The following is an 18,974-nucleotide window of genomic DNA, read 5'->3' on the forward strand; positions in this document are numbered from 1 at the left end:
AAAACTCAGAGTCATTGATTATGGCCTTGATGAGAGAATGTCTACGTGGTTTTACCTTTTGTATGTGACACGTCTACACTCAGACACTGCTCCGTCCACCCAACTCTGAAATTATGTACCAAGTACTAAAAATAAAGGCACTAAAAAGACAAGTGGCTCTCGGCTGTATTTAAATGGTTCGTTCAGTTTGACTTTCTGATGTACTGCACTGGAAACTTGTTTGACAACAATTTTACTTTGAAAATGTAATTCACACATTTTGGAGAAAACTTCGACGTAACGACCAAGGACACAACAGTAATTACACCTTTATTTATTCAGAAGTACAAATAATATATAAAGATTCTTTTCATCTTATATAAAAGTAAATAAAAATACAAGGAAGCAAAAAGTGAGTATGTTAATTACAATATTCATTAATTTTACCTTGAGTTCATTAAATAAAAGTTGCAGGATGTTACAGCTGATAGAAAAAAATTCTGTATATGTATATTTTCAGAGCACACCATTACTTACAGATGCACATGATACGCAAGTCATGGTGAAATATAGTTAGTTACTGTGTGGTCAGTCTTAGTTGAGGTTGCCCAGCCTGTCTTCTTGCACTATGATGATAATAGTCACTTTCACTTGCATGCTTCCTTGGCTTCTTAAAATCCAGACAGAAGGAAATGTCTGTGGCAGCTACAGATCTGCAGCTGCTTAAAAATGACAAATCCACTGACATTTCCAGCCAGAACTATTTGCCCTGTAATTCTAAAAGAGGCTTTTTTTTGTCTCCAGACGGCAAAAACCCATGAATGGTGTCAGCAGTCTTTGTGTACAGTACTCTGGAAAATCTACTGTCTGCCAACCCCCCCTCACTGTTATCACATTGATTCAGTCCAAAGGAGGCCTAGTAATGACTAAATGGTGCTGTCTCCTTCAACTCATGGTACCCCTGGTGGTTTGGCTCTGTGAAGAGACAGAGAGGGCAGTTAGGGCTCGGAAGTACCACAGATCTATCTCTTCTATGTCAGCCAGTGGTTTTAAAAGACTCTTTTAGAAATATAGGTGATTCAGTTTAATTTGAAAAAGAAAGAACAAAAGCAAAACAGTTATAAACAATATGGATAAACAATTTAACCAAGCAGTTGTATTTTGATTCACTGCCTACATTTCCAACTGTTTCCACAGATCCACATGGATATGAAATTATTCTGCATTCAGTTATATTCAAAGCACTTTTTATTCACTTTCTAAGCCTGTATCTGTATTCTGGAGGTCACTTAATAATTTTCTGTACATCCCAGATGATGAAGACAAAAATAGCCACTAGCAGAATGCGTTTGAGTGTGTAGATGAATGTTACGGTACCCAGACTCATATTCTCCTCCACGAGAGGCCTCTTCTCGCTGCAGTTTACCACTCGTCCTTGTGCTGCTCCCAGAATAGTCATGATATCCACTAAGTTGAGTTTCCCCTCCTCCTTGGCCTCCTCTACCTCCTCTGCCAGCTCCATCGCAGCCTCTTCACGCTCCTCTATCTCTTCTTGGGTTAACATCGCATTTAAGCCTTGCCCTGCGGTGGTGTTGCCCACCTGTGGCGGCGCCAGTGAACACAATGCCCTCACTTTTCCGTATGACTTCAAGTGTGTTACGTTGGCACGCAGGAACAGCATAAGGACATTGAGGTCATTCAGTGGGCAGCCAAGCCGGCGGCGGTTGAGATCCAGAGCTGGGAGCACCTCATAGACGGACATGAAGGTGGTGTCCCAAACAAAGAGCCGGATCAAGCTGAAAAGAACAATGGGAGCCAACAGGACGTAAATTGCGCCATTGGCCACACTTATCACCTGAAAGACCAGCTGGCCAATCATTTTACACTGAACCAGCTCCGGAACCCAGTTCTGGTCACGCAGCATGCCTGTGCGGACAAAGCAGCTGAACTCGTCCTGCAGGAAGGCGGAGAGGTGGAAGTAGGCCAAGTAGAGACAGGCAGCAGTCATGAAGGTCAGGAGGAGGAAGCCCCGCAAGAAGAGCATGCTAACGAGGAAGTAGGAGTTTTGCTTGCACTGCATGTATCTCTCCAGTAGAGGGTACTCAAAGTATCGCTTCTTCTTGGCCCTGCAATCGGACAAGGAGAGGAAACTCAGCACCATGTTCTCTTTCATGTTCATACAACTTCACACATTTCCAACTGGGGGCCTCCCAACCCCACAGCAGCGTTCTACTTGTGGCTGCTACGAGCTGCACACCACAGCACCCACAACAATCCTTCACTGACACACTTTGATTTTAAAAACCCTGAGAAGAATATATCAAAGGGAGTTGCAAAGGGAGAGGAAAACAATACCCGTCACTTTCCCAGACCACATATCCCAGTTTATCAGCAGATTTAAACCGACAGCATAAATTCTCATCTGTGATCTTTGGGCAACATTTCTTACTAACAGATCATAGTTATTTACTACTGCAATGACCCAGTTTCACTATGGGAATCATTAAACGAGGCATATTCTTGTTTGGGGGCGAATCAGCACTCGTAGGATTAGGCTTTTGAAAACATAAACATAAAAATGGGTAAATGTGTAGCATTTAATTTGGAACAGATATAAAGTCTAGCGCAATGAATATTCATGCTAGAAGCCAAGAGTCAGCAGCCTCTTACCTCTTCAGCTCAGCCTGAAATGTGAGGGGGTTCTTGGTGTTCTGCCGCATATCTAGAATGCTCTGGGCCAGTCGGATCGAACGGTTGTATGACTTGTCTAGTTCGTCAATTATGAAGAGCAGGTCTGAGCTCAGTGTGGGCATGACGAGCTGGCGCCAGATCAGGGCTGGCAGGTACATCAGCACCGCCATGGCCATAAGGGAGTAAGGGAACATCTGGTCGGACAAAGAGAGAAAAGGGTGATGGAGAGTAGATGCAGATGGAGAGAAAGAAAAGACAAAGTGGAGGAGAATAAGCTGAGTCACACAAACAGTGGCTCCACAAGCCACCATTACAAATGAATTAACAAAAGTCCTGATTCAGAGTTATAATGTGTGTGTGTGTGTGTGTGTGTGTGTGTGTGTGTGTGATCCTCAGCTTCTAATTAAAGGCCCCTCACATTTTCAACAGCATAATAATATTTCTGTATTTGTCAATCTGACAAAGTAGTTGTAGTTGAGAATATCAAGTCGAGAGAAGGAGGATCGAAATCTCCTAACTTACTTTGTGAACCCAGAGAGAGCGCTCCTCGAAGTTCCCTTCACTGTCAAACTCATGATGCATGAGAGAGTCCCAGCAGTACGTGTCGACGTAGCTGGCCTGCTTGATGGTGAAATTGCTGGGAGGGAAACAGCTGATCTGGGGCCCTGCAGAATAAACATATGTTGATCTGTAACATAATCTGCTCATACGGGTGAATCAGTTTCTGCAGCCTGCTTTGATCCTGCTTTATCAATGTGCCTATAAACAATGTCTAAGCTCTTGATAGCTCACACACATTCACACATGCACACAAAGTGCTCAGTACTTGGAGGTCCACGGTCAGACATGTACATGTGCCCTTTTCCTTTTGTTGCATCAGACTTGCGCTGGAGAAATCCTATGTTTGCAAATGGCAGCCTGGCATTTCAAATACCCGGGGCGACTCCAAAAGTGGGCTCCTCCACCTTATATTTAGTTCACCTTGACATTACCACATATAGTCTGACCACTTGAATCTGTGTGCCGCACCCATCTGTCATTTCCCAATGGTTCTCCACCCTTAAACATAGAGCTCGGAAGGGTGTGCCCCTCCTTCTGCACAGCCTCACCAGAGAAACATGGAGTTTCTATTTTTTACGAGTGCCTTCCACATCTGCCCTGCTCCCTCGAAGTACAAACATACTGCCACTAATTTACGGTTAGTGAGGAATTACTTGTGCCAGTCTACCTCAATATAGGCAGCCGTTACATGGTCCATGTCCATGTCCATGTATGTGAGTTTAATTATTCAGCCACATTTTTATATATTGATAGTATCACCTAACATCTAGTTATGTAAGCTGAAGTAACATTTAATACTTAATTTTGTGTCATCATTATGAACATGGTAAGAAACATGTTATGAAAAAAAGAACTGTAAGAATCAATACATGGAAATTGGCCTTCGTGTGTGTTGGATGCATTTGATTTGATTATTGAACATTATTCTGTGTGCCAGACATTCAAAATGGACTCTACAAACACATTTGAGGTCATCAATCACATGTACTGACCCTCTGATAGAACCAGATTGTATTATAGGCTAACATGGTGAGGACAAGGCAGAGGACAGATGCTAAACAAATGGTCAAAACAGAGGTGGTTTATCATTATCGATTACTCGCAGCCACTTAATGAAATAATGTCGCAGTATTACAAATGTCCTGAAAGCTACGAGGCCTTACAAACCATAAGGCACCACGGTGGAGCGATTCATATCGTTTGCTTTCAATTGTCAAAATGAAATGTTAATACTTAACAGAATACTGAAAACATTTCAAAACAAATTTACAGAAGCTATAAACTATTTGTGTGTGCCTAGAGAATGAGCCAAGAGAAAATCACGTTACTGAATTGTCTTGTGTTTTTAGTTCCTCCCAAGAGTTTAGTCTTTCATTTTGTTGTACACCACAATAACAGGAGCTACACTTGCTGAGAAATAACTGATGGTGAGAGCTGTAATAAAAACTGACGCCACTGTATGTTCTCATGCAGCTAACTATGGAAATGTATTTTTCCAGATTGCTTGTGAGAGCACGTGTGGGCGCACGTGTTTACAAGTCATCCCAAATTATATATATAAAAAAGAAAGAAACGACAGCACACACCTTTTCATTAAATCGTGTGAAATATTCTCCCCCTCCGCTCCCAGCCCCAGTGAACCATTTGGCAAAGCGAGCGGGGCGTAATATTTCTGCCACTGCTCCTATCTCCTGCTCACACTCCCCAGTCAACACTGGAAGATCATCCCCTCATTTGTGCTTCGTACAAGAATTATTGGCTGAGAGTCCAGGTGCAAGTAAACCCGACTCCAGACAGCAGCGCAATCAAGCACCGTTGTGCAACTGACAAGCCGACAGATAGGCAGCCAAGTTCCATCAGTGGAGCCGCGTACCTCAGCACCATGACATGTTCTACCCCCACCCACCACGGTTAATCAACATATCCTCTTATTTGACTGAAATAGAGGGGAGCCGCCACGGAAGAACTTCTCCTTGTAATTACAGCGTGCCAGCGTTAGTGAACGCTGCTCTCAATCATCCCGCATGGCAATTAGCATCAGGAGCATCAGGGCTGATTGCAGACCAGCCTTGGAGAAATGACATTTGTTGTAAAGTCAAAGGAGTCAGCCTCCTCCTTTGTAACAGACTCCTTTTGGCTTTCAGTTGAGCTTTTTGTGTTATTTGAATGACCATGGGCAGACGGCCTGCAAGGGTTGTTTCATGTAGAAACACAGAATCCCATTCAAAAAAGTTTTTTTCCTCTAGGCTTTAAATCTGTTCAGGCAGCAAAACAATAAATAAACGGCTGAATGGAGTCTCAAGCCAATTGAGATTTTGTGTTTTCAGTATTTTCCATGTTGCCATACTGCATCATAATTGCCACTCTGTTGTGTTGTGAAGGTCTTTGCTTCTCATTGTTGTTGCTCTTAATATTTAATTGTCTTAAGGTTGGACTTTTAAAGGATGAGATGTGTCTGCGTGCAAAGATAAAAATAGCAAACCTGCTGTTTTAGAGCACAGACATGAACACGAGCCAGGACTTTTGACTCTGATCTGAAATCAAACACATTAAATCTGAGTTTTCCTTCTTTGGTTCCTGATGTTTTTCTGGACCTTTCAGTTCACTTTGAATAAGATACCCCGCAGCACGGTGGTGGTATGGGTATATTAGCATGTGTGATATCCCTCCTCATCACAAGCTGAACTCAGTACAGTTTAGAAAAATAAATACTAAGTGATTCAAGGACAAGCAGGACACGATTACTATACATAGGACAATGCAGAACGACCACAAAGCACAAGTGCGGAATAAAAAATAAGCTCTCATGAATATAGGGGATAATTAGGGGCAAAAAACAAAACAAAGGTCCGAACACAGTCTAAAAAACAGGATGGAGACAGGGAGTTGCTCACCCAGGGAGATCTCGCGGGCGAACGCCATGCACACCAGCATCAGTGGAAGGCCGACAGACACAAATTTAATGACCTTGTCCAGAGGAAGCTCCAGCTCCAGGTGGCTGATCCGGTTTATCTCAGAGCCGTGCTGGAGCAGGGCATCAGATAGCATGGCCTTGGCCGCCGCCTGGGCGATGGACATTTTGAAAACCTGGCCCGTGAAAAGAAAAAAGGTTTATTTTTCTGACACAGTCCAGTAGAAACAGAAGAAATCGTGTGCTCTCAGCGCTGTAAATACAATCAGACTCATGACTTTTGTCACATGTCGATGCTTTACCTTTCTCTTTCTAATCTCCCCTGTCAGACCTCACTCTATGTGATATAAAATAAAGCATAAATGCCTATAAATACACAGTAAAAAAAACTAAAAACAACCCTTTAATGCAGTGACCTGCTGTTCCAATTAAGAAGAAGTTTGATCAGTAATATAAATAACATTATTGAATAAATATTTGCAGCTTATGATAAGCACCTTACCTGAAGTATTCCAGCTTTCTCTAATAGAAAATGAGTTTCAGATCCACAGAATTCCGGTAAAGGCCTGCACAGTGTTGGAAAGCTTCTTAAGTATTCAGGGAGGGCTGCAGTAAATGAGAGGTTGGATCTGGGCTGGACCAGGCCGAGCCGAGCCTGGCTATAATTACAGAGAAGACATCTGGGACCATGTAGGCGCCCAGATGGCACTGACTGCAGCAGACCTCCAGTACTCAACACTAGGCCGTGCAGTTGTGGGTGTGTGTATGCATGTGTGTGTTTCTTTGGTGTATCCATGTTGTGAAGCACGATGGCAGTGGCCCACTTCAAACAAGCAAACCATCGCCAGTGGCTTTTTCAGCCTCTGTCATTCTGCAGCTATTTATACTTCACTTCAGCCCCAGAGCTGCTGCTAAACACTGTGCTGTACAACATGTGTCTGACCCCTGCAGTTGAATGTGTTCGAGAGAAAAACCTGACAAACAGGACGGAATAGGAAGAACTCTCTCAGATTCTATTCTATACTATCAGACAAATGCAAGGCATCCCATGAAATTATATTTAATGTTATAAATTAAGGAGACTAGTGCAGTGCCCGTTTTAAACCTGCTTGTTTGGAATGGGCGGTCTGCTTGGCCTGTGGTAAAGCGCTGGAGCTATAGAATTATTACTTGTCATTAGTGAGTCCTCCTCAAACAGTTCAACAATATACTGTCACTTTCTTATTGTTTGTGTGCTGAACGTTGTGTGCAGAGCTATTTATAAACAGTCTATTGTGCAGAGTCAGTTTGTGTTGATCCAACCTGGTTTATCTGCATTAAAGCCGTTGTGTGTCCATGATCAACCTAATTTAGTTTCTTGCTCCGATGTTATAGTCAATGTTTTTGATAGAAATGAAAATGAATTTGTTTTATTACGTGTGTGGCTCATATATAACTTTGAATCATTTACTTACTGACATAATCTTAAATTTTCAAACACTGTTCTTTTGCTTTGCAGACAAATTGCTTTTAGCCATGGCAGAGATCAGCACCCGTGACAGCTGTGAATGTCTGTGTCAGCCGATGATATGATGACATTAAAATAATCAAAAAATAAAATGATCTGGTGGTGCTTCTGACCCACGGTTTGACCCAGTTGCAGACTCCTGATGTTTATCCAAAGACGTAGAAGAAGACATGTTTAACTCAGTCCAAAGACTGACTGTACCCACTGACTGCTAACAGAGCGCTGGTCGCCTGTTAATTAAATTCTTATTAATATTGAATGTGCCATGTGTACTAATTGTACCAAATTCGATTTGCAAGATGTGTGTTCCACATACAGAGAGACTGACAGAGAGACATATGGACAGACATTTGTCGACTCAGTAGGTAGACGCCACAAAACCTCTTTTACCATGACTGCAGTCGCTACCAACCTTTACCAATTTTGTATCTGCCTCAGTTGAACCAAAGCTGTTTTCAGGCTGGTTTACAGTGGCCTTTTTACAGCTTAGTGTGTGTTAATCCTTAGTTTTCATTCGTTCACATTGTCCTAGCAGCATTGTGGAGGGTGAAGGTGCTTCTTCTGTGATGCCCTGACCATGGACACCACGCTCCATGCTTTGCTTATATTACACTATGTCATATTTTGAAAGATTTAATGCAGCTGTCTATCTCTGCATTCTGACGTGTTATATTCATGAACTTTGACCCCTGCTGGCTTGAAGCGAACCATGGTATACAGCAACAACCTGACTCTGTATTAATAATAAAAAAAAATACAATGGTAAATGATTCATGAGCAGCACTCCTGCTGTAGCTAATGCCATCCCATGATAAATTAACACCCACCTTAGCTACTGTATGGAATAGATTATCATATTTACATTTATACCACTGCCTCTCCAACATGGTGTTGTACTGGTCAGCTGGGGCCACTGGCTGCTCTGCACATCTGACCTGTTCCACATTAAGTCCAGTAATAATTACAGAAGAAGTTGTCTTGCCCATAATCTCACTTCTCTAAATATGGCTGAATCTCCTCCCATGTAGGAAAACTTAGGAGCTTTGAGCAGTGCCTCTTCATGGTGTTAACAAGTCTCTAACCGTCTAATCACATGTTGCCTACATACACCTAATACCTAATTTGAGGATGTGCATGGCCACTGCGCTTCAAATTCCTCCTCCGACCAGAAATTGTGGCTGGAGGGAGAGCAAAGGAGCAGATATTTTATACGCAAATTAAAGTTTGACCTTTTCAGCGAAGGGGTGGGGGTGGGGATGGCAGGGCAGGGCAGAAAGCAACGCAAGGCTGCAATTACATACAAGCGTACAAGCTGCGCAGAAACAATACAATGTGGCATGTGCAGCAAACACCCACAGCAGTGATTAACATTTATTCTGCGGGAGCAAGAATCCACATTTCAAAAGAGGAAACCCCCGCGGTCAGGAGCTCTGCTGGGTTCTTTTGTGGCAGTCGACTGAAAAGGTGGAAGAGCGTTTGGGTGGGCGTCTTCCACCGAGTTAAATCACAGGATAGAGTGATAACCAGTGGGTGGGAGAGGAGCCATGTGACAGGAAAATGTGGGATGTTAAACCAATATTTAGAGAGGGAACTCTGTAATCTGGAAATGTGTTAGAATAAATTAGGACATGAGAGGGTTCAGAAGTGTCACACACATACACACTAAGGTATGTGTAGCAGAGAAAAGTTTGGGCTTTTATTGTTTTGCTGCATTCTTCTCTACTCTCGTGAATCAAACTGCGTATTTGCTGTTTGTGAGACGTAACATATGTAGAATGTTCAGAAGTCAAAATCAGTACCTTTACATGTTTAATTATTAAAATTGGTCTATTGAAACACAATAGATTATGACAACAAAGTTTACAAATGAAATAGAAATATTTCCTATTGTCTGTCACTTGTTCTGGAAGATCCATTTTTAAAAAAGCAACCGAGAAAGGAACATCAATGAGCAACATACTTCACAATGAACAATCAGAACATTCAATATAACATGATTTTGTTTCTCTAGACATCTTCACATTAGAAACGAGTGACTCCATTTTTGTGTTTTAGTACAAAACAAAGAGCTGAAATTGTTTCACAGTTTCTTCAAAATCCTTCACATAAAATTGAAAGAGATGTTACAACTCAGTTGTTGTTTTTTTTCTTTTTAATTTCTCTTTCTCGTCTTCTTCTGTTAAAAAGTCAGTAAACGACGCTGGCGCTGTCTGTCAGGGATCAAAAGTCATTGGCGATCTTAGCGTGATTCCTCTTGCTGATGAGATGCGGCAGAGACAGTCTTGTGGTGACTGGCTGGGCTTGTCATGCTCTTATTTTGTGACGGAATCGCCCGGGGTCACAGAACGTACACAAGCAATTCTGACAGTTAATGGTTGAAGTCGAGTATGTGCACGGCCACTAAGATTTTTTTTTTAAGTTTGCAAAAACCTACAGTGTGCGCTGAAGAAACTGTCGTTGTCATGTTGTTCCTTTAGCTTCCGTCTGAGGCCACGCAGGAAAAAAACAGAATAAATATGCAAACCTTCAACAGCAGAATGCAAACATATGAAAAATCCAATATACATACTACATGTGCAGTCAGAATACACTGGTTTACTACAGGTTTCTTTTTTTTTTGCACTTGTTAGAAGACAAAAATAAAGATTGTTTCAAAAGTCCTGCCCGAAAAAGATTTGCTGGGGCGATGAGTCAAGTGTTTCCTCATGAGGGAGGAAGAAATATGTCGGATGAGTGTTGTTCAACCTGAGAACCTATGAGTCACTTAAAAGGCGTGAATGATCTAATGATGTCCCATACACAGTCATTTCTGTGGATATTTGCACTCCTGTAATACATCTTCTTTTTTTCAAATGTTCCTCTTCTGCCTCACTTTTATTTTAGGAAGTGAAATGACACATGAACTGCAAAGTTCAGTTGTGGACTATTTTCCCATTCAGTTAAGTAATAGTTTAAACACACAGTCAATGAAGATTTTTCTGTTGATGCATTTTTGTTGCTAAATGTCACGTTTCACTCAACGCATCAAACTTTTTAACCGGGACAGTAAAACGGGTAAAAATATCTTCAATTTCAAACTGACAGTCTCTCTGTCATTTCCTTCCATAAATAACTGAAGCTGTCGAGTAAAAAATGTGCAACAATCCAAACCTTCTGCATAAGAACATATGGTCCTAAAATGAAACAACACATATTAATCATTGAACTAATATTCATTCTCTATAATCATGATCATGGTCATTGTGTCTGATTAGGCTCTGCGCAAGAGTCTCTGACGAAAGAGGAGAAAACATGTTACGCCCTTAAATCCTCTCGTGTGTCAATAAGCATTAGAGTCTTCCTAGTCTGAGTTTGAATGAGACTGTGTTAAGTAGACAACTGTGGCCAAAATTCACGTTGTCTCTGTCCCTGATCCTCTACTCCAGTTCCTCTCTGTGCTCCATGCTCAGATCTCTCCTCGCCCGTCCTCCGCCGGACATTGGCCTCCCCCTATCGTTTTCTTCCTCCCCATCCTCCTCCTCTTCTTCCTCCTCCATTCCTTCCTCCTCCTCCTCCTCCTCTTCCTCCTCCTCCTCTTCATCCTCTTCGGTGCCGTCCATGGAGTCGTCAGCTCCAAGCATGGCTTGCTGCATGGCCAGGGTGGCTGAGTCTGAGGACAGGGACTGGAGGCTGTCCAGACTCAGCGGGTCTGAGGGGAGGCAGGAGAAGAGAGGAGGTGGGGGGGTTAGGACGGGGTGATAAACATAAATCCATTCTATGTGTTGCCATATGACTTAATATGGCCCCATTCTGATTACTAAATAAAGACTTGTGACAGTAAAATGGAGACATATTTAATTTTACTATAAGTTTCACCGGAGGTATTTTATCATATGAGCGTACGTGACTGGAAAATTTGTATTTTAAATTTCTTACACTGAATAAACAACTTGACTATAAATGATATGCGGTTTATTATTACCTAGAAGCAGAGCTTTCATTTAAAGTTTACCACAAATATGCTCATAAATTGGTTCAGTTAAATTTATGACAGTGAAGTAATTTGGTTTGGAGAAAGCTTTGCTTCTCCACATTACTGAAACAGCTACAGCACAGACAGCAGATAATAAATTACACCCAGCAACTAAAATCTATATTCTTCTCTGGGCCTTGACATGAAAAACGAGAGTCTGTTGCCATGGGTGATGCTATTTACCGCTATTGCTTTTTTCTAACTCAACAGAGTTGGAATCCACACAGTTTTCAACACAGGCTCAGACATGGCTCAGGATTCATGTAGGACAAATGCTTGTTTTTTTTAATAGTGTGATTCTCTTTGTTCTTGACTTTTGCCTTCTCACATAACAGGGAAGTGACAACAGTGGCACCTAGTGGTTCAGATGTAGACATACAAGATAAAATCCTCAATCATTTATCCATGTGTATAAATGACAAGTAAAAAAAATGTTGGCATACTGTCTGAGTTGTTTCCTGATTGAGATCTGTGCGTCTGCAGAACTCCAGCCACAATGGAGTCAGGCCAGAAGCGCTGAGTGGGACGGTGCTGGGACTTCATCTTCTTCGCTTTAGGAGAAGGGTCTGGGTTACTGGCGTCCAGCATGGGCTGGAGGATGCGACGGCGAGCGTTGATAAACCTAGATCATAGATAAAGACATGGATTAATATAGATTATTAGTTGAGTAAAAGGTAAAAGCATGTTGGAACAGCATAGAACACTTGAGGAAAGACCGAATGCAAATATTGTTCTATCTTAAAGAATGCACACACAGCAGTTTTCAGACCAGTGGGAGCTTTAATGCAAGTCCATCCAAAATCATTCATTAAATCTGTGGATATCTTGTCTTCATCAGGCTGGCGTCTGAGGTTGGGCCTGGTTTCTTTATATACAATCCCTATACATAAAATACAATTTGTTTTGTATAATTTAATATTTACTCCCACTAAATACAGAAGGTTTTTAGTATAAAGTAGCAAACTCTGCTTATTTGACTGTTATCCAAAGGTACAATTCAAACTATTTTTGTATTTCGAAAACAAATTTGGTGTACTAGAGATATATGACCAGAAGATGGCGCCACAGAGCCAGCAATGTGCTGAGGTGCTCCATTATATCAAAGGTTCAATTTAAGCAAAGCAACCACTCATATTTCCACTGCAGTGGCATAAATTGGTGTCGTTTTGTCATGGCTGTGATGACGCTAACGTTCAGAGCCTTACCAGTTGTTCACTTGCAGAAGGGTTAGATTTGTTTGTGCAGCAATCTGCCTTTTCTCATCTTCTGTCGGGTATGGGTGCTGGAAGGAAGGAGAAACAGCGTCTCAGTCTTTTCAGAATAATGCAAACACACACACACACACACACACACACACACACACACACACACACACACACACACAGACTCTGCCTCACCATGAGATGCTGAAAGAGCCAGGACCTCATGATATTGGTGGCGTGTTTGGGCAGGACCCCCCTCTTATTCTTGGACTTCTTGTCTTCGCTGTCCAACAGGGACGATAGGTCCACGTTTAACTTTACAACACAAGGAAGGGGGGAGACGGGAAGAAAAGAAAAGCAGAAAGGAGCGGATGCCGCGGCTTAGTTATTGTTGCCACAGAAACAAAGGGAGACTACCAATTACCTATCGTCTTTTCTGTGGCAAGGGCAGAAACACCTCCTCAAGTGTCACCATGGTAACTGAGTTTGAGTAATTATACTTAAAATATGAAAAAGCAGCACCCTTGACTACATGGAAACACAACAGGGTTAGTGGTCTCTTTGGTGCTACACCAGGTTGAAAAGGCTGGAGGTTCAGGGAAGCCCCAAGGTCAAAAGTTTGGATTTCAGAGCTTGGAGCTGAATTAGCGAGGAGCTGCTAAAAAGTGTGATTGTGTTTGGCTTATTATTTTTTTGATTGATGTAAGATAATCTTTGTGGTCAGTGGGAAATCATTATTGGCTGTCTTTGACAGACAGCAGTGTACATTTGGAGGTGGAGGTGTGTGTGTGTGTGTGTGTGTGTGTGTGTGTGTGTGTGTGTGTGTGTGTGTGTGTGTGTGTGTGTGTGTGTGTGTGTGTGTGTGTGTGTGTGTGTGTGTGTAATAACTTTGATGTTCTAGGATACTAAATGGGTAAAGATAAGACGACATTGAAAATAATTAGTAAATGGTATTTTGTGATATTGCACATTTTTCTATTTATCAGCAAATCCCATACAAAGACCCAAACCAACAATATATTTATCCAAATAACAGGTGTACAGATCAAAGTCCTGATGCTCCCCTGTGCCAGAGACCTGCCACTGCTCACATCAGTGAGCCACACTGTTTCACTGTTTGACATCTTCCTTCATTACACTGTTTTGACTCAGCTCCACATACACCATCCTATTAGGCATCAAATGTGGCTTAATCCTGCACTAAAAGTAGAATCCAGCACATAAACTGTTTCTTGTGCTTGAGGAACATTTGTTAAAAACCACAGTGGTGGTTGTAATGTGATTTGAAGAAAGTATTTAGCTTTTTTAAAGTGAAAGTATATATTCGTCTGGGCTCTGGCTGAGTGACAGACATGTTGGACTTTATATTTTTAGTAATCGTTACAATTTGACAAAAATATAGAATATACAACATAGATTATCAACATCCTCTCAGCAGTTGTCAGAAGTGAAAGATATTCCCCAGATGTTTTAAGACATACAGCTACCCTGGTATGATAAGGAATGAATCCTTCTGTGTGATATAAGACACTGAAATGTGAATTGTTTTTGTTCATTTGAAGGTAAATTAAGGTTAAGACAAGAGTTAGGGTGAAGCATGAATTACTTAGGGTTAAGGGATAGTGAAGTCCCCAGAGAAAGACTGTAGGTTAATGAACTAAATGAAAGAAAAAGACACGTGTGTGTGTGTGTGTGTGCACCATGCTACGATATGTGTGTGTTCAATTCACTGTAGAGATAAAGTGTATGTGGGCTCTGAGGCGGATAATATGAAACACAATGAGCCCTCAATAGCAACCATTAGCAAACCCTGTGTGACACTATGTGCAAAGAACTATACATCAAAACACATATAACACACACACACACACACACACACACACACACACTCACACTCACACTCACACACACACACTCTATCTTTTAATGCCTGCATATTCATAAATATTTTATATATAATATGGATGTATAATATGAGCCAGTCATTTTAATCTGTCATTGTCATTGCACCAGGCAGTAACAGTGCTTTTTTCTGAATGTGGCTAAACGCCTATGAAAATTTCATATGCATAATCATGCCGGACAAAAGCATGCCTGAATAAATAAATAACGGACACTGATACAATGCCCATAAATGCACATTCACACCCACTCAGATCCACCATCATCCTCCCTACACAGAACAAGACTCATTACTCTGCAGCTGGGTGTCATGTGGACCACCCTCCTCTCGTCCCCCCCTTCTCAGCCATGGGATCATGGGTGTTCCGGGGGAAAAGCAAGGTTGAATTAATTGGCGGCCCCAAGCTCGGGAGTGTGATTACTCCGGGCTTGTCGGCAAAGTAGTGACGGGGCGGTGTTCAATTCCCAGCCTGCATGTAATATTCGGCCTCGACTGGGTCGCAGTTATTCACCAAGGCCCCCTCTAACTGTCAAGCACAGAATTACCTGCCTGAAACTGAGACTCTCTCCGGGCACACTTTTTTATTCATATCTATAAGCAAGTACCAAGGCAGACAAATACTGGCCTCACAGGTTAATCTATGTACCCTGGTGCTTCCCTGATGGATACACAAAGTCTGAAATATCTAGAAAATGAACAAAGGCAGTGGTTGTAAAATGGCATCCTAAAAATGTATTTAAATTCAAACTAAATTTAATCTGTAATTCTGAATTCTAATTTTGTTATTTCTTTTGTGGTTCAAAAACTAGTTACAACTTAATTGTCTGCCTCGTATTGCACAGGCTCCAACTCTGAAGAGCAGAATTCAATTTAAAAGGTAAATTGGTTTTCCCTTTGAATTTAATTCATTATCCTCTGTTGCATATTTTAATAGTGCATTGCCAGTCCGTTGTGTGGCTCAATAAAAACCTGGTCTCTTATATTCAATAACGCCACACACCCTGCTAAGGAGTATGTAGACGCTCATGTTAATCAGAACATATTTTACGTCTTAATAACGTAGTGGTCCTTAATGTTTGCAGTAATATATATATAAATAAAATAGTTGTTCCTATTTATTTCTCTAATTTTCCATCAGAGATAATTTGCCAGGGCTACTATAACCAATCCAAGACATTTTACTTAAAAACAGAATTCTTGTGTTTTGTAGGTTTAACCAGCTTTCACACAAAATATTTTGTCTGCTCTAAAAGTTTCTGTCTTCAGCTTTTGTTGTGTTGTCTCCATCCTGTGTTGTGACTGTCTTTTAATGAGCCAGCACCAATTATCCAGGTCAGAATCCCTGTGCTTCCGTTGTACACAGCAAAACAAAGACATTCTGACTCCGAAAAGATCCTGTGAGCAAACTAAACAAGGTCTCAAGTGCCTGAGGTTCTCTACTTTTAGATGAAGGTTTCTGCTCTTGATGCGCTCTCTCCTGACAGGGGAGGGTCTGTGTACGAACACTCCTCTCCTACCTTGATATTAAAAAAAAGCTGACCACCGACCACCTTAGAAGCAGACGGTACAGTGAAGTTACAGAATGGTTAAACCGAATGTTTTTAACAAGTTCTTTAGCTGGGAGGATTCACTATGGGACACATACATCAGATTAACTCATCACACAGAGATAAAGCCCAGTAAATTAATTATATTGGGATGTAAGAATATTGTATCGGCCATATTCACAAATCACAATTTGTCTCATAGGGCTTAACAAGATGTGACATCCTCTATTCTTAACCCTCAACAAGAGTAAGAAGAAACTACCAAAACCCTATTAACAAGTAAAAAAAAAAATAGAAACCTCAGAGAGATACATGTGAGGGATCCCTCTCCCAGGACGGACAGAAGTGCAATGCCGTGTGTAACTGAACACATCAACAAAATAACAATATTTATTAGAAGAAAATAGTTTTTTAACAAAATGGAAAGGTGTGTCAATATTTAAAGTATTTATAAATAAGAAAATGTCTGATAGAGATGAAGGGAGCAGCAATGACAAGTGAAATGGAGGAGTAATTGTCAGGAATGGTAGAATGTGAGTAGACGTATTATATATCTAAGCAATCTTGATGTAATCATAGTCCATGATCAGTTGCCACCACGATCATCATCCACTATCATCATCCACGATCATCATCCACTATCATGATCCACAATCAGGATGTAAAGCTAAAAAATACATAGATGTTTTTGTTACAGTAGCTAAGTCTACTTGGATAGGTGGATGGATGGATGGATGGATGGATGGATGGATGGATGGATGGATGGATGGATGGATGGTAATGATAATCTGGTCACTTCACAGGAACAAAGTTCAGTGACAAATAGACACATGGCTGAGCTGATTTCAAATGTCCGGTATTGAGGCCAATTTCCATTTTTTCATTTATTAGGGGCAATGTGAACCCCTGTTTGCATTTTGAGACTAACTCTGTTACAGTCTCTTCATTTGAATGATGTACAGTAGCTCTCAGCTAAATAATTAATTTGATTAGTTGAAACAGGTTTGAGGCTCATTCATCTCCACAACCTCTTGCTCATAAAGAGGTTAAGACCCAGCGAGTGTTAAAAACCTAACACGAAAGAAAGGAAATATTCAAACTACAAATGTGTCCTTGTGTCATAAAAAATCCAATTCCAGGCATTCATGTGGGGTTGACTGTTCTAAACCCTCACAGAAAGGAGATAAAACGTTAGCAGGCATAATATTTCCCGGCCATAATACTTTACTCTCCTTAAGAGGAGTAGTACCAATAAGATGCAACATCTAGGATTCAGATTGTTCTGTGGCAACTTTCATTTTTATTTCTTGCATCACGGAAAATCACATCTTTAAAAATATTTGATCTATAAACAAAGTTAGTAGTAAGATAATGACATTTGTCAACTGCCGCTGTACCTGACAGGATCATGTCAGCGCCCTGCACAACATGGGAATAAACAATTTCCATTTTGTGTCTCAGCAGGGGGTCATGTTCAGACAGAGCGAATGAAAAGGCGCCCAGGGGCATTCTGTGAGATGTAGAGAGGCCCCGTTTAATAAGAACAAATTGAGACAGTGGGTGATGAGGGCACGGGGAGGGAGTGTGTCGGCCTGAGCATCAGCAGCCCAGCAGCGTTACCTGTGAGTTCTGGATCTGGATGGTTCCTGGTGGCAGTGCCTGCGTTAACAGTTGCCCTTGTGATGTCACCATGGCAACCGGCTGGTACAGGGTCCCACCTGAGGGGATAATTTGCCATCATGAGTATCAAGTGGCTTCGGCAGCTACTGGCAGCCACATCCCGCTCTACCACCAGAGCCTTATTAACTTCCTGTCAGCCCCGCAAACAAAAACAAGGCAAACAAGAGACCAAATGATTAAATTCAAGGTGCATTAGTTCCCCTTAACCCAGGAAAAAGAAGAAGAGGCGAGGGTGTTTTTGCTCCTGGGTTAATTAGCCTTGATCAAGACACTCTTATCACAGTCTGTTTGAGCTCTTCAATGTGTAGTGATCAAAGGCAGAGACATTGATTTATTTTGGGTTAAAAGGGATTTCCGGAGGACAGGATTAACATTCCACTGTGGAGGCTTGACATCATAAGAACCTACCAGCCAAGCACTCACTGACAGAAACATACCATGGCTCTCTGATACACAAGAACACAAAAAATCTGCCACTATAGCAGAAGATTAACATTTTATGTAATAGCAGTTAAACCTTACACATCATGTCTGAAAGCTGTTTACTTGGCTGGAGTGAACCAAGATGCTAACCAAGCTCATTATTGTTTAACATATACTTTATTTCACATTATGGATTATTCATGAAAAATCAAGATAGTAATTGGTGTTACTTTTAAACTGAAACATTGCTTTAAATGTTTCTTGCCTCATGTGTCAGTTTGTCTGGCATGATCAGTGCAAAGCCCTTTTGCAGTCGACATTCTCCCCACCAGCACCCACATTATCTAAATGGCAAATGCACTTGCACCCATATCAGGCCGCATGGATGTGTTGGTCTTGAAATGAGGTGAGAATTTTGATATATATCCATCCATCCATCATAATAGTATTTGTTTTTATATATATATAAAAGATATAAAGGTAAAAGAAGAAAACAGAGAAAAGTGATCAAATTTGCTAAAATAATCATTTAATATCAAAGAGAAGAAGAATATTAAT

The 18,974-nt window shown here is 41.3% G+C and overlaps 1 protein-coding gene across 8 annotated transcripts in view; it reads right to left on the reverse strand.

Moving 5' to 3' along the window:
- Positions 1–344: 344 nt before the first annotated feature.
- The window catches only part of pknox2 (pbx/knotted 1 homeobox 2), a 96,920-nt gene continuing 78,290 nt past the window's right edge, over positions 345–18,974 (reverse strand). For 5 of the 8 annotated variants that reach the window (XM_035177703.1, XM_035177700.2, XM_047343633.1 and 2 more), the window contains 5 exons: positions 17,934–18,031; positions 13,059–13,178; positions 12,867–12,943; positions 12,105–12,283; positions 9,436–11,337 (listed from right to left, as the gene is read on the reverse strand). In XM_035177703.1, coding sequence (XP_035033594.1) covers positions 11,066–11,337; positions 12,105–12,283; positions 12,867–12,943; positions 13,059–13,178; positions 17,934–18,031 — 746 coding nt within the window. In that variant the 3' untranslated portion in view covers positions 9,436–11,065. Of the gene's footprint in view, positions 2,106–2,649; positions 2,865–3,192; positions 3,336–6,125; positions 6,319–6,644; positions 7,127–8,346; positions 8,381–9,435; positions 11,338–12,104; positions 12,284–12,866; positions 12,944–13,058; positions 13,179–17,933; positions 18,032–18,974 lie in introns of those variants that run through there. The other 3 variants (XM_035177699.2, XM_035177753.2, XM_035177752.2) reach the window with 3 other exon arrangements.

This window comes from Hippoglossus stenolepis, chromosome 15 (genome assembly GCF_022539355.2).
Source record: "Hippoglossus stenolepis isolate QCI-W04-F060 chromosome 15, HSTE1.2, whole genome shotgun sequence".
Taxonomy (NCBI): Eukaryota; Metazoa; Chordata; class Actinopteri; order Pleuronectiformes; family Pleuronectidae; genus Hippoglossus; species Hippoglossus stenolepis.